The sequence below is a fragment of the Anthonomus grandis genome, chromosome 1 (genome assembly GCF_022605725.1).
Source record: "Anthonomus grandis grandis chromosome 1, icAntGran1.3, whole genome shotgun sequence".
NCBI classification, from domain to species: Eukaryota; Metazoa; Arthropoda; class Insecta; order Coleoptera; family Curculionidae; genus Anthonomus; species Anthonomus grandis.
In genome coordinates, this window is record NC_065546.1 from 46217560 (window position 1) to 46230741 (window position 13182).

Sequence of the window (13182 nt, forward strand, 5' to 3'; positions counted from 1 at the left end):
ATGTCATTTTATTGTTGTCAAAATTCCAGTAGCATAACAGACATGTTTATTTGCTAATTTATTTTCTATTTTTATATTTCTCATTTCAAATCCACCCCATTTCGGATTCATCCTCTCCCAACGATCCCATAAAGCATCTTACATGTACGCCCGAAGAATATCCTGCGGTTTGACCCCTACACAACATACACATAACCTGAGCAGAGCCCTACCGGAAAAATACAGCAAAGACATAATCTTTTCCAATTCGGTACTTAAAAGGCAGTTTTTTGACTGGGGTAAGTCCGCAGATTTAAAATTGAGGTTGGAACGCTTAATTGATAAAGCCAGAGCCTGTAAGAAAATATTGCTTTCCAAATCAAATCCTGAAAAGGCTTTGAGGTCATGGATTCAGCAGTTCGAATGTGTGTTCGCCCAAAGGGTTAGAAGAGGGCAACAAATGATTTGCTTGTACTCCAAATGGTGGGAGGAGAGAGCATTGAGGGAGTTTCTTAGAGCATGGAGAAGTAACTTCAATAGGCATGGGCGAGAGCTTATGGTTGGTGCTCTAGGTAAGGCTTTTTTCAGTAATTCTGCAGTTTAGTGGCACTGGCTTTTAAATAGAATAGATTTTTATGTGTTATATACATACAAAAAAAGTTTACACACATCAATGAAATGGTAAACATGAAAAATCAGTAAATACAGGGATAGATAGATAAAGGAATAACAGATTTAAATGCATTTATATATAGCAATTTTATGGAAAATGGCAGCAAGTTAAAAAATTTGGAGAATAGAAACTTATGGTAGTTTATTTTTATTAATTCTGTGAAATTTGGTGCATAAGTTGTTTTTTTTTCTAGTGAAATGCTCATAGATATCTCTGTGAGTTTTGTCAAAATAAATGAAAAATGGTTGAGTTTTTTGCAAATTGGGTAGATTTGGATAGAAATTTATCACAAAGAGTGGCGGGAATCCAAATTTTATCAAGACGAATGTTACCCAGTTACCATGCACTAAGTCACTCACTATTGATGTGATTAATCATTGGAATACCTGTGTATTCGATTAGTTTCGTCAACAAGCAGGTCACAACTGTAAATGATTCAATTCAATTTATTCATGTCAATACATTACAAATGTTTACATATGTCAGAAGAAAAATACAAAATTGAAAGTTAATTAAAAATAATAAATTAGAAACTCAATAAGATCGAATGAGCATAAACATCTGGTTAAAATTTGCATATAAAGAGGTGCATTAATAGAGAATAAGACTTTGTATAAAATGTTATATAACAATTAACGATTTATTTAAACAAGAAAATTTGAATTTAATTTTAAAGTACTTGTCAAAGGAATAAAAGGAGTTACATGTTAATATTTCCCTGACCTTACTCTTATATTGCTTAAATGATACTTCTTTTTTGCTTAATGTTTACAAGGGATTGGGATGGAATGGGATGGGTTGGATTGACTTGGATCCAATAGGGTTGTAAAAATTGTTTTAACTTAGGACATTAAGCACGTGGGGGGTGTAAGCTTCACATTTTTTAACATTTTCCTTCATATTTTCTAACATTTTCAGACTCTGTTCATATGAAAAAGTATATAGAGGGCTGGTAAATGATGTCCAAACTCAAAACAATTTATCCCAAACCAACCCATCCTAACCCCTTGTAAATGTTAAGCACACGGGGAGGCTTGCACCTCCTGCATGCTTAACTCAACTCATTCTAACCCAACCCAAAACATCCCAATCCAATACAACCAAGGCCAACACACTAAAAAAATTTCTTAGATACTGGAACTAGAGCTACTCAGATGCTGGGCTTTATTATTAGAAATTGCAAACTTTTCTCGAATACTGCCACTGCCAAAACTTTCTACTATGCATTTGTTGGATCCAGGCTGGACTACAGCTCCTTCATTTGGTCTTCCATTTACAATCTTTCCATGGCAATTCCTTAAATGTTTGACAGTTAAGGATGATGAAGTCTATCCTCCAAGGGGTTGTGACCGTAAACTTCTGCTCTTTAGATATACTGAACATTTGGTGAAATTCTTGTTTAATTTACTTAACCATAAAATTGACTGTCCATCCTTCCATCCATCCATTTGCTTTCATATGCCATGCCCAGGATCTAGATAGTGTCCAGCTTTTAACTTGGACACAGGCAGGTCCAACATTCTGTACCAGAGTCCTATTCACTTTATGTGTCAAAACTTTAACACTATTGCTGATTCTTGTGATATTCACCATGACAATCTGGCACTTATTTTGAGTCACCTGCGTATGGTCAGTGGGGGAGGCTAGGTTATTTAATTGTTAGTTTGAATACATTTATTTACTCTTTTTTTTCTGCTCTTTTGATTTTGATTAATTCTTGATTCTTATCCTAATTTAGTGTTGATTTTTATTATTTTCTCAAACTCACTTTTTTTTTATTATATAGCAATTCTTTTATAGTTTAGTTGCATGGATCTAATACAGTTCATGCATTTGTACTTGTACATTTATATATTTAATTGATTTTCCTGTAACTGGGTATTTGTAACCTGTTGGAAATAAAGCTTATTATTATTATTATTATTATTATTATTAATTGAATACAGGGTTATTCTAATGATTAATCATTTCCCATAGTGAGTGACTTGACTCCGCCAGTCTAGGTGGCAAATATATTTACAAATCTATCCATTTCGCAAAAAACCCGACCATTTTTTGTTAGTTTTGACAAAAGCTGCTAAACTGCACATTTTTGCACATTTGCTGCATCTTTTATATATCTATATATATATTTATACATATATATATATATTTTTTTTTTGACAATATGCAATGGATGCAAAATATTTAAATGTTGACCACCAGACATGAGACAACACAGACATGTCAAAGAGATATCTGGTGGGACTAAGAGAGGAAAATCTGAACAGTAAGAAGAGCATATGGCTGAATGACCTCAGCAGTCCAGAGACATTTTAATTATCTAATGATAAAATTTTATAGATTAATATTAATTTTTTTTTAAATTTAACAAACTTTTGGTAACAGTTTACAAAACGCTTTTCTGCTGTTTTACTACTGTAACAACATTTCTCTATATAGGTCTTTTCTAGTGTCTTTATATAACACAAAACTGTTGGGGCTGCTTTAAAAAGAGTTTTTTTTCTGGTTTTTTTTTACTTTAGAAGCTTATGGGACCCGGGAGTGAATAGAGGTGCTGGGTGGGGTAATTTAAATTATAAAATTGACTGAAAAAACATCCGTACTACATACTTAAATAGGAGCAGGGTGTTTTTTTGAACCAAATAAAAGTCAAAAAACCCTAAAAAGAACCAAAAACTCTGCACATTTTTTCAAAACATACAATGGAAAAAGTCCACAAGAAATGAATCTTGTTTTCTGCTTATTCACTGACGGGTGATGTTGCCATATTGACATACAAATAAGCAAAATACTGAAAACTATTTTTATATGAGAAAAAGGGTTGAGGCTATCCAGGTTATATTTGTTTAACGAGTTTTACGATTTTTTTTAAATATACTTACAAGGGCATTGAGTTAAATCCTAATGGACTTTTGCCACAATCGGATTATTGGACGCATTGACCAATATTATATAATATTTTCCAACATCTCATTCGGTTTTGATATATTTTTTTTACTGTAAATATTTACCTAATTTTAAAAAAAAGACTCTTTCATTTTAAATTATGTTAATTATTAATGGATGAGACAAAATTTTTAAGACTGAACTCTGTTTTAGGTGTATCAGTATTTAACTGGGATGAAGAAAGGATAAAGGATGAAGAATTTATGGAACATCTGGACGATTTAAAATATATTAATGTATTAAAGGAGGAGACAATATGTCTTTCTTGTGCCAAGGAACAGAGGTCTACGAAAAATACCAGAATCTGTGAGGTAGGTTCACAAAAATCAGTGCAATTTTGATTGTATTTTTGTAGAAATAACTTTAAAGGGTACTAAATAGTATTTTATTAATTTATTTACAAGACAACCCAATTTACTATTTACAAAGACAATATACTATTCAATGTCAGGCTAGAGAGTTGAAAGAAACATTATTGTTGACAAAAATGCAAAAACGGAATTGTTACATTTGGGCCGAATCAAACTTTCGGGGACCAAACATGACTAAAACAAAGTTATCTATAGCGACGAAAGCAAATTTGATTCCATAAGGATTGTCTCAAAAGAACTATAAAGTTTCCACAGGGCATCATGGTGTGGGGTTACATGTCGCCCAGACAATTGAGAATTTTACACTTTATTGGAGGCATGGTAAATGCAGACAAATATCAAGGTATCCTTAAATATTCGCTTTTACCAAGTGCAGCAAATTTATATCCATCTGGAGATTTTATCTTTTAACAGGACGGAGCCTCATGCCATAAGGTTAAATCTGCCAAAAAATGCATGGGAGAACATAACGTTAAAGTTTTGTCACATCCCTCTAGCAGTCCGGATTTTAATCCAATAGAGACACTTTGGCACAAAATGAAACAACGGCTAAGAAATAATCGGCAGCGTACTTTGTCACAATTACGTACTAAATTGCAAGAAATATGGGATAGTTTTATCCCTGAATTCTGTGAAAGCCTAGTTGGTACAATGCCTCAGAGAGTTCAAGCCGTTATTAAAGCTAAGGGCGACGTTACGCCTTATTAATTTTTATTTTTATTTGTTTAAAATCACTGTTCTAATATTTAATTGTCAGCATTTTTCGATAATCAAACAATTAATTAACTAGTAATTAACATAAAATATATAATTAAACCGTAAACAGATTCCATACATCCTAAAAAAATGGTATTAATTCCATATTTATGATTTAAAAAAACAAAATGGGCATTTTATTTTTAAAATAACTGCTTGTTCCAACATATTGTCACCTTCCACACAGAGTGTCATAAGTGTCATTTTGTAAATTTTACAGTAGAGCGAAAAAACGAAAATAGGTGTAATGTTTTCCAGACATACTGAAAAATTGTCTTAGAGTGAAGTTTTCATTTTGATACATGTAAAAGTATGTTTTACGAGTAAGTTTATTTCGTACAAAAGTTGTGGAAAAAGTCTTTAATTTCCCAGATTTTTTGAAAAATTACCACTTGCGTCCGTTTGTCTGATTTTTTTTTTCGACTTTTTCCAGATAGGACAGTTGACAATAAAACTCTTTGACATAATAATATGATTTATTTTAACTAAATAGCTTGATTATAAACCAAAAAAACTAAAACGACGAAACAAACAGCAGAAAAAAAAGAAAATTCAGTATTTCAAATACAAACTAATTTTCGTGAGGTAGATTGTTGTAAAAGTTTTGGAATTCGGGAAGCCTTATAACAGGATTTTTTCGTCTGGCAAGTTCGAATATAGGATGAAGTTGGCTAGGAACAAAAATATCACCAACTTGAGAAAGAGCTGTACTTATTGCGCTATGCGCTGAATCTCCCTCGTTTGGTCCATGATTGGTTTCGAAAAAACGTAGAGATATGGTTTCGATTTCCTTAAATTTCTGAACTGAATATAACATCATTGCGGCCATAATCGAGTTTTTATTCTGACCAAAACATCCATCCGAATATAGAACTACAGATGTTATACCTTGTGCTGCATATTATTCAATGCTCCTAACACAACTAGATATTTCTGAGGCCCCCTTTTTACTGATTGACTCGTTCCAAGGAAAACATAGACACTCTTTAGTAGCTATGTTATAGAACGTAAAATTAAAATTGGACAGGCAAATTTTTTAAAAAATTGCGCTTTCACGACTCATTGGCAAATAGATCACCTGTTGCAAATCAAAAACCGCACATAAAATAGATTTATCCTTGTACGATTGAACTTTGGATTCTTCTTTCAGTTCTCTTACTTTCACCTTCTCTAGAGTGTGTTTTTCATATCTGTCTTCTAATTTTCTTTTTATTTCATCATCTCCTTGCTTGTACGTTACGCACAAAGAACACATCCTTCTTTGGGTAAAAAAATGAAAGGTTTTTTGTTACAAAAACCCTCCGGTATGTAGAAAAACTGGGCTTTGATTCTGATGTTATCTGCTCTAATTCCCGCAGGAACATGGCATACATTTTTGGAAGAGATAAATCAGGATGAAGGTACATTCTGGAACTTGACGATCTACAATAATGTGACTCAACTTTGGGAAATCTATCAATATGTTGCGAAATTTTCTCTTTTACTTTATGTTCTTCTTTCATTTTTGCTTGACTCCTATGCCTTCCGCCTCGTTTATCTTTTTCAAGAATGCCCGATCCACTAAGTTTTCCCAATGCAGTTCTACAAGTCCGGTCTGATATATCAAACGTGCTTAAAAATAGTTTATTTATTTATTTATTACAAGTTCAGGTTGCGAACAGTACACAAGTACCAAAAAAGCATCCACTGTGTATATATAACAAACTTATGATAGGTTTACCAAACATTGTCTTAAATTTACATGTTACGTGTGTAGATACAATCAAAAAGAAAAGGGAAATTTAGATGAATACACTAATGAGATTAAATAGAGCGTAAACTGTTACAAGTTCTGAATTAAATAAACAAAAATAAAATTATTCTATCTTTTTTAAAAAGTAGGTTTTTAATTGGCGTTTGTAGGATCCTATCGGCGTTCCAAAAATATCCGAATTCAGAAAATTGTTGTAAAAATTAAAAACATTTTGAATTCTACAAAGTGGAGAGTTCTGTCCTACGTTGGTTCGATAAAAATCAGCTGCAAACAAGTCTCGGTTTCTTGCATTTTGCCTTGGTATCCGTATATTAATGTGAGATAGAAGATAATGTAAATCGACGTCACAATTTACTATTTTATAAAGCGTAAAAAGATCTGTGATATTTCTTCTGTATTCAAGAGTTAAAAATTTAAATTTGGCTCGTATAATGGTATAATTATGGTTGTATATTGGCATATTGGTCTTAAATCCTAGATATTTTAGAAACCTATTTTGTACCCGCTCTAGGCGCGTAATGTCTACATTGTACTTCGGATTTCATATTACTGAGGCAAAAGAAAGTTTACTGAGGACAAAAGCATTATATAAGGAGATTATTGAATTTGGGTTTTTAAAATCCGTTGAATTTCTTTATGAAACCAGCCATCTTATTGGACTCGCATATCACTCGCTCAATGTGAGATTTAAAAGTCCATTTTTCATCCAGGATTACTCCCAGATCTCTAATCTGTACAAAGTTTCTTGCAAACAATCTTTCTTTGCCCTTCTACTGTCAGATGTAGTAACGTAAAGTGCAATTTCTTCGAGAGTGTTCCTTCTTGCTAGTTTTCCTGGCTGTTTCCATTTTTTCAATGTGGCGGATCAAACACTCTCGTTGCCTTGTAATATCGCCCAAGGCATAATACTGACTGAATATCACTTTTTGATGTTCATCACTTACTTCACTGCAAAGCTTGTCACTTTTTCTACAAGACTCGCCATTGCATCTATTTTTAAGCCTTCTGGCTGGAATAATTTTTTTAGTCACAGGGTTTTTTAATTCCTGTTTCAAGTTTCGCAGTTTCTTGACTTCATGATATTGATTGAGGCGTTTCTGGTTTTTTTGTTTCGAAATTTTTTTCCTTTTCACCGTCAACTGTGTAGTTTTCAGGCTTTTCAATAATGGAAGTAATAATGGGGTCATTTATTAATTCACCCTGGTCTGTGCCTTCATCTTCGGCAGTGACGTGTATCTAGTTTTGTTTACGACAACAATGCTTTACATCTGCCATAAAATGAGTCCAGCACACAAGTTTTTCACAAATTTCGCAGGGGCTAAAAACTTCATCTTTACGTCTACGCACTTCACATTGTCCAAAAGGTGGGTCGGCGTCTGAGTCATAATATGGGGAAGGTGGAGACGACAAGATCCCTTTGTAAACATCGGGCAGGTTAAAGGTTCTGTTTTCGGCCACTTCTTCATTGGCTTCTATCAACGTGGGATTATTTTTTTGAACTAAACGTTCTCGGAGTAAGCTAAGTGGAAGATCGTCATCAGAAGAGATTTCCGTGCAGTGGGAATGATATTCGGTTGTCACTTTTTTGTCTGAGTCACTTAATAAGATATCTTCTTCAACATCAATTACCTCTCCAAAGTACCATTTACGTTTGAAACGCCTTTTTACTCTTGATCATACTATATCACCATCTACTAAACACAGTTCACTTTTTCGAACAACATTTTTTGTTCCATCTTTCCATAAAACTAAAGCATCCATACTGCAAGGTTTAAATCTAAAAAAAAATTGATGAATGAATGAAGCCTGAACTAATTTGTCTATAAAAGCGAAAGTATTAAATTAAGTTAAACAGAACTTAAAAATCCATAATTCTTACCTTTTTATGTATATTATTATATTCCATAACTAAGTTATTAACTTTTGATTATTAACAGTGAAAACTATTAACGGTACGATACAGTGTTTTATAGGTTATGTTCAAAAACAATAACCAACCACCACGTAAACCGTCAGTTACGTCAACGTTCTCGAAAGCGACAACGAGAATATTTCACACAAACTGACCTAACTGCACATACGACACTTTGTGGGATTTGATACTGCTTTAAGAAGCATTTCTTACAAATGGTCGTAAATTAAGTTTGTGTGATTCAAAAACGAAATTTTGTCAGATACGCCATTTGTTTTGTTTGCTATAGCCTAGGAGTTTTCGCCAGTGAAGTTACGGCACTTTGTGAGAACAAACGGCAAGTCGAACTAAGCTTGGGAGCGGCGTAACTATTTTTTTTTTAATATTTATTAGTTACGACACTCTGTGTGGAAGACGACGATATAGTTGTTAGGGCTCGTATTCTCGAAGCTGTATATCTTGTTGGCAAAAAATATAGGAGCACTTTAGACCAATCTCCTCAATCATTACCAGTTCCCATATCCTCCCAGTTTCTTATCTCCATTATTTTTATTAAATTAATTTGTTTTTAATCCTACATTAAAAGCTTGCTTGTTGCAAGGGCTTATTATGGCATCCAAGAGTATCTGGTTAACAGTTTTTAAAAGTTATGCATTACTGTACTAATTTTGAAATTTTTATGGGCATTGTGTCTCTATGTATTTTATTATTTTTTTTTACTTTTTACTGACAGATTTTATATTTATATGACTCTTCTGTGTTTTCATTTACGTATGTTAGGTGTGTTTTATTATTAGTTACTGAGTGGTTCACTAATTTAAAATTGCTTTGTCAACAACAAAATGTTTAAAATAATAAAGCATATTTGATTTGAACAGTAAAAAAGTATATTATTATACATTCACATTATTCCCTCAGAAACTAGTTAGACAGACCTTAAATTTTTGTGCTTTAATTTGTATCTAAACGATTCTTAGTTCATGGTTTTATGAAGGTAATACATGAACTTTATGATAATCTTTTAATAAGGCTTGTGTACTTGTTTTGCTAATTTGTGAAAGAATTCGTAATAAGGCTACACTTTGTATTAGATAGAGGCCATTTTGTTCTTTTCTGATTTTCTTGCTCTTATATAGTGCACCATTAAAGGAATAAATTTATTTAAAATTCAGGTGTTTTTTTCTTCTTTTATTTTTCGGACAGGTCGATTTGCATTGTCACGTTTTTTGAAATAAAAATTTTCCTTACAGGGTACCTCAAGTAGAAACTATGGCATCAACATTAATTTTTTTAAATGGAACACCCAGTATATCATGACATTTTGCAATTCTACGATATAGAATACTTTTTAAGAGCATACAATATGCCTAAAGTCAGCGGTTTGTCAAATTTGACGTAATAAACTAATGACACATACGACATTAAAAATTTATACATATTTATTGTAATTGATGTTCAATTTGTTGTCCATTTAGTTCAACGCATTTTTGAAGTCGGTAAATAACCACTAATTTTCAATCACTTGCGGATCGATTAGTTTAATTTCTTGTCGAATTCTTTCCTTTAAATCATGAACATTATTTGGCCTATTCACATAAACGTTGGAGTTTAAATATTCCTGTAAGAAAAAAATCTAATGGGGTTATATCCATTGACCTTGGTGGCCACTCAACGTTGGCGTCATAGTTTCTACTTGAGACACCTTGTAACCAACATTTTCATTGCAAAGCACGCATTGAATCAAATGGATAACAAATTAAAACATAGTTGCAATAAATATAGAATGCCTTTTTAAGCAACAAACTCCTCTTCGAACGTTACTAATGATAAAAGAACCTATATACTATAAACTAATCCAATATGTTGAACTTTTAGTGTGGTACTAGTGGTGTAACCAATAAAACCTACGAAAATTGGGTGCCATTTATAGAAAAAGATGACCTAGTGGTTTGGCGAAGACCACACGGTACCGAGGGACTTTTTGAATACAAAGTCTATGGCTCTTATCACGACGTTACGGCAGAAGATTTTTTAAATGTTCAGGTGGACACAAATTACAGAAAAGATTGGGATACCACTGCCGTTAAGTTAGAAATTGGCGAAAGAGATACGAAAGAGGATTCAAACAGTGACATATTATATTGGGAGATGCAATGGCCTGTAAGTAGTTATGGTTTCTATGTATTAGTGATTAAATAAAAGAATTAAATTATGTTTTAGCGACTCTTTGTTAACAGAGACTATGTCTTCAATAGAAGATTCAAAGTGTTTAGGGACTCCCAAACTATTGTTATAATAAACAAAACAACTGAATATGCCAAATTTCCTAAGTATCCAGACAAATTTAGGGTTGAAGAATATTGGTCCTGTATGGTTATAAGGCCTTATGAAAATATGAATGAATTAGGTTTGGAGCCATTACTTAATATACAGGGTGGTCCAGTTTAAACGTCAATAATTTTAATACTTGATAGAGAATTTAAAAAGCAATCGACTTTCATTATACAATTTTTCTCAGAAATGTTTAATAACAAAGATACAGAGTGTTAAAGCTAAGAATAATTAATTGTTTATTTAACATAACTTTTAAACTACCGGCTCAATTTAAATTAAATTTCGCATGCAGGTTATTGTAGTAAATGATCAATTACTGATAAAGCCAATTTTTTTTAAAATTGCTAGTGTTCTTAATTTCCTAAATTTTTGCAACATTTTAGCAGGTATTTCTGAACAATTAAAGTAAGATATTTTAAAAACAGAGATGGAGAATCTAACAGTTGACTTCTTATAAAAAATATTTTATCACCTCGCAGATTTCAGACAAAAAAGGACCAAGTCCCTCCGTATGTTACGCCACTGGCAATTTTTTTTGAACTGGACCACCCTGTATATCGTCGTTGAAATAAAACCATTAATTCATAATACTACTAATAATTTTGTAAATTTCTAGGCATAGAATTCAGTTTGACTTATTTCGACAATCCCGGAGTCAATATTCCCGGGTCGATAACTACGTGGGTGGCCAAAAGTGCGATGCCGGATTATTTGTCAAAGTTGAGATCGGCCAGCAGAAATTACAAGCAATATTGTTTACAAAGGGGCACCAGTAAGGCCTGTGAAATCTACCAGCAGGAAGAGCGAGAGCGAAGGGAAGAAGAGGAGAGAAATAAATTGGAATATTGTAGTAACGATCGGTTTAGGCAGGCGATCCAGGAGATATTCGAGGATTTCCAGAGAAGGACGAATGAACGGTTTTTTCAGAAGTCGGAAATTACCCATCCAGGTAATAAAGAATTTTTGATTTTACTTTATAAATTGCTGAGTTATAGTGTGACCAAAATTCAAATTTAAAACCTAAAAGATACCATATACTAAAAAAAATCCTTACATATTAAAATCTTTTATCATCTAAGATGTATAAGTAAATTATCGGCTCCTGATTTTCATTCTGCCTTATTTCACAGATGTTTTCTTTTTAATGCTGTTTCGGTGTATAATGAACTTCTGAATTCACTTAAGTGCATGTCCATTGCTGGTTTAGTAAGTAAAATCAAGGTCGCATTTTCTCACGTTACAGATGACCTCCTTATAATTTAAAGAAAAATCTTTTAAATAATAATTTAAAAAAATTTAAAAAAATTAATTTAAAAAAATCTGTACATTTTTTTTTCTACTTTTTTAGTTTTATGTCATTGCTTATTTTTCAACTCAAGATAGATTTCATGGATTTCACGAGTTTTCTATTATTTTCTTTCTATAACTGCTATCTATGTAATTTGGTATATATTTTTGTTCATGTAATTAGAGGTTAAGTTGATTAGCCCTAGGCTAGACTTCGTCTTTCTACATTTTGGTGTAATAAAGACATTATTTATTTATTTTATAATAAAATAATAAGTCAGATTCGGTGATATCACAGCTCGTTAAAATGTTCAAAAAACAATTTTTTTTATTTATTAACTTAATACTCTAAGAGTAAGCCGTTTCGACCTAGGGTGATAAATGATATTCAAAAGACCTTTCAAATTAATTAATACAAGTTAGTAGTTCAAAATTGATAAAAGTTTCAAATATTTTTTTAATGCTGATTTTATTTCATGAGTTTAAAAATAGTGATTTCATATAATAATAATAAAAATACTTTATTCAGCAAATAATACATTTATACATTATAAAATAACAACTCACGATTCGTGCATTTTTTAGTTTGCAAGTGGTTGGACTTTTTTGCGTTTACTTACATACAATTCGCACGCGTATTTTGAAATTTCATAACGTTTGTAATATAGTTTGTTAATGTAACTTCCAAACAGGTTATAAGGGATTCCTCAAATCCCAATATTTTCCAGTTTTTTTTTATTAGAATACCGTGTGTCACAGTGTCGAACGCCTTGCTAAGGTCCAGAAAAATCGCCATGCACCTCTCGCCAGTCAAAAGACCTGTAATATAATTGACCGCATCTTCTGTATTTTTATTTTGTTTATATCCAAATTGGAAATCTGATAACAAATACTTTATTTCTAAAAAATCGTTAAATATATCTGATTAGAACGGTAACCATGGAGTAGTGCGATTTCTGCTTGCACTAAACACAGGCAACTAAACGTTTCAAAAAAAAATTATCACTATTTACCTGTGCGCTGGCATTCTTTCTTACCTTGCGACCGCGATTTTGATACTGTTAAACGAGTTTGTAAAAAGTATGTTAGGATAATAACTCCTGAATATTATGAGATGATCAAGTCAGCAAGAAAAAAATTATCATTTACTGTACAATAAATTCAATCG

At 32.2% G+C, this 13182-nt stretch overlaps 1 protein-coding gene across 1 annotated transcript in view; it reads left to right on the forward strand.

Moving 5' to 3' along the window:
• LOC126750592 (stAR-related lipid transfer protein 7, mitochondrial-like) overlaps nucleotides 1-13182 on the forward strand; it is a 20542-nt gene continuing 7360 nt past the window's right edge. The window contains exons 1-5 of the mRNA XM_050460241.1: nucleotides 1-551; nucleotides 3755-3912; nucleotides 10269-10553; nucleotides 10614-10800; nucleotides 11344-11676. Of these exons, the coding sequence (XP_050316198.1) occupies nucleotides 143-551; nucleotides 3755-3912; nucleotides 10269-10553; nucleotides 10614-10800; nucleotides 11344-11676 (1372 nt within the window). The 5' untranslated portion in view covers nucleotides 1-142. The remainder of the gene's footprint in view (nucleotides 552-3754; nucleotides 3913-10268; nucleotides 10554-10613; nucleotides 10801-11343; nucleotides 11677-13182) is intronic.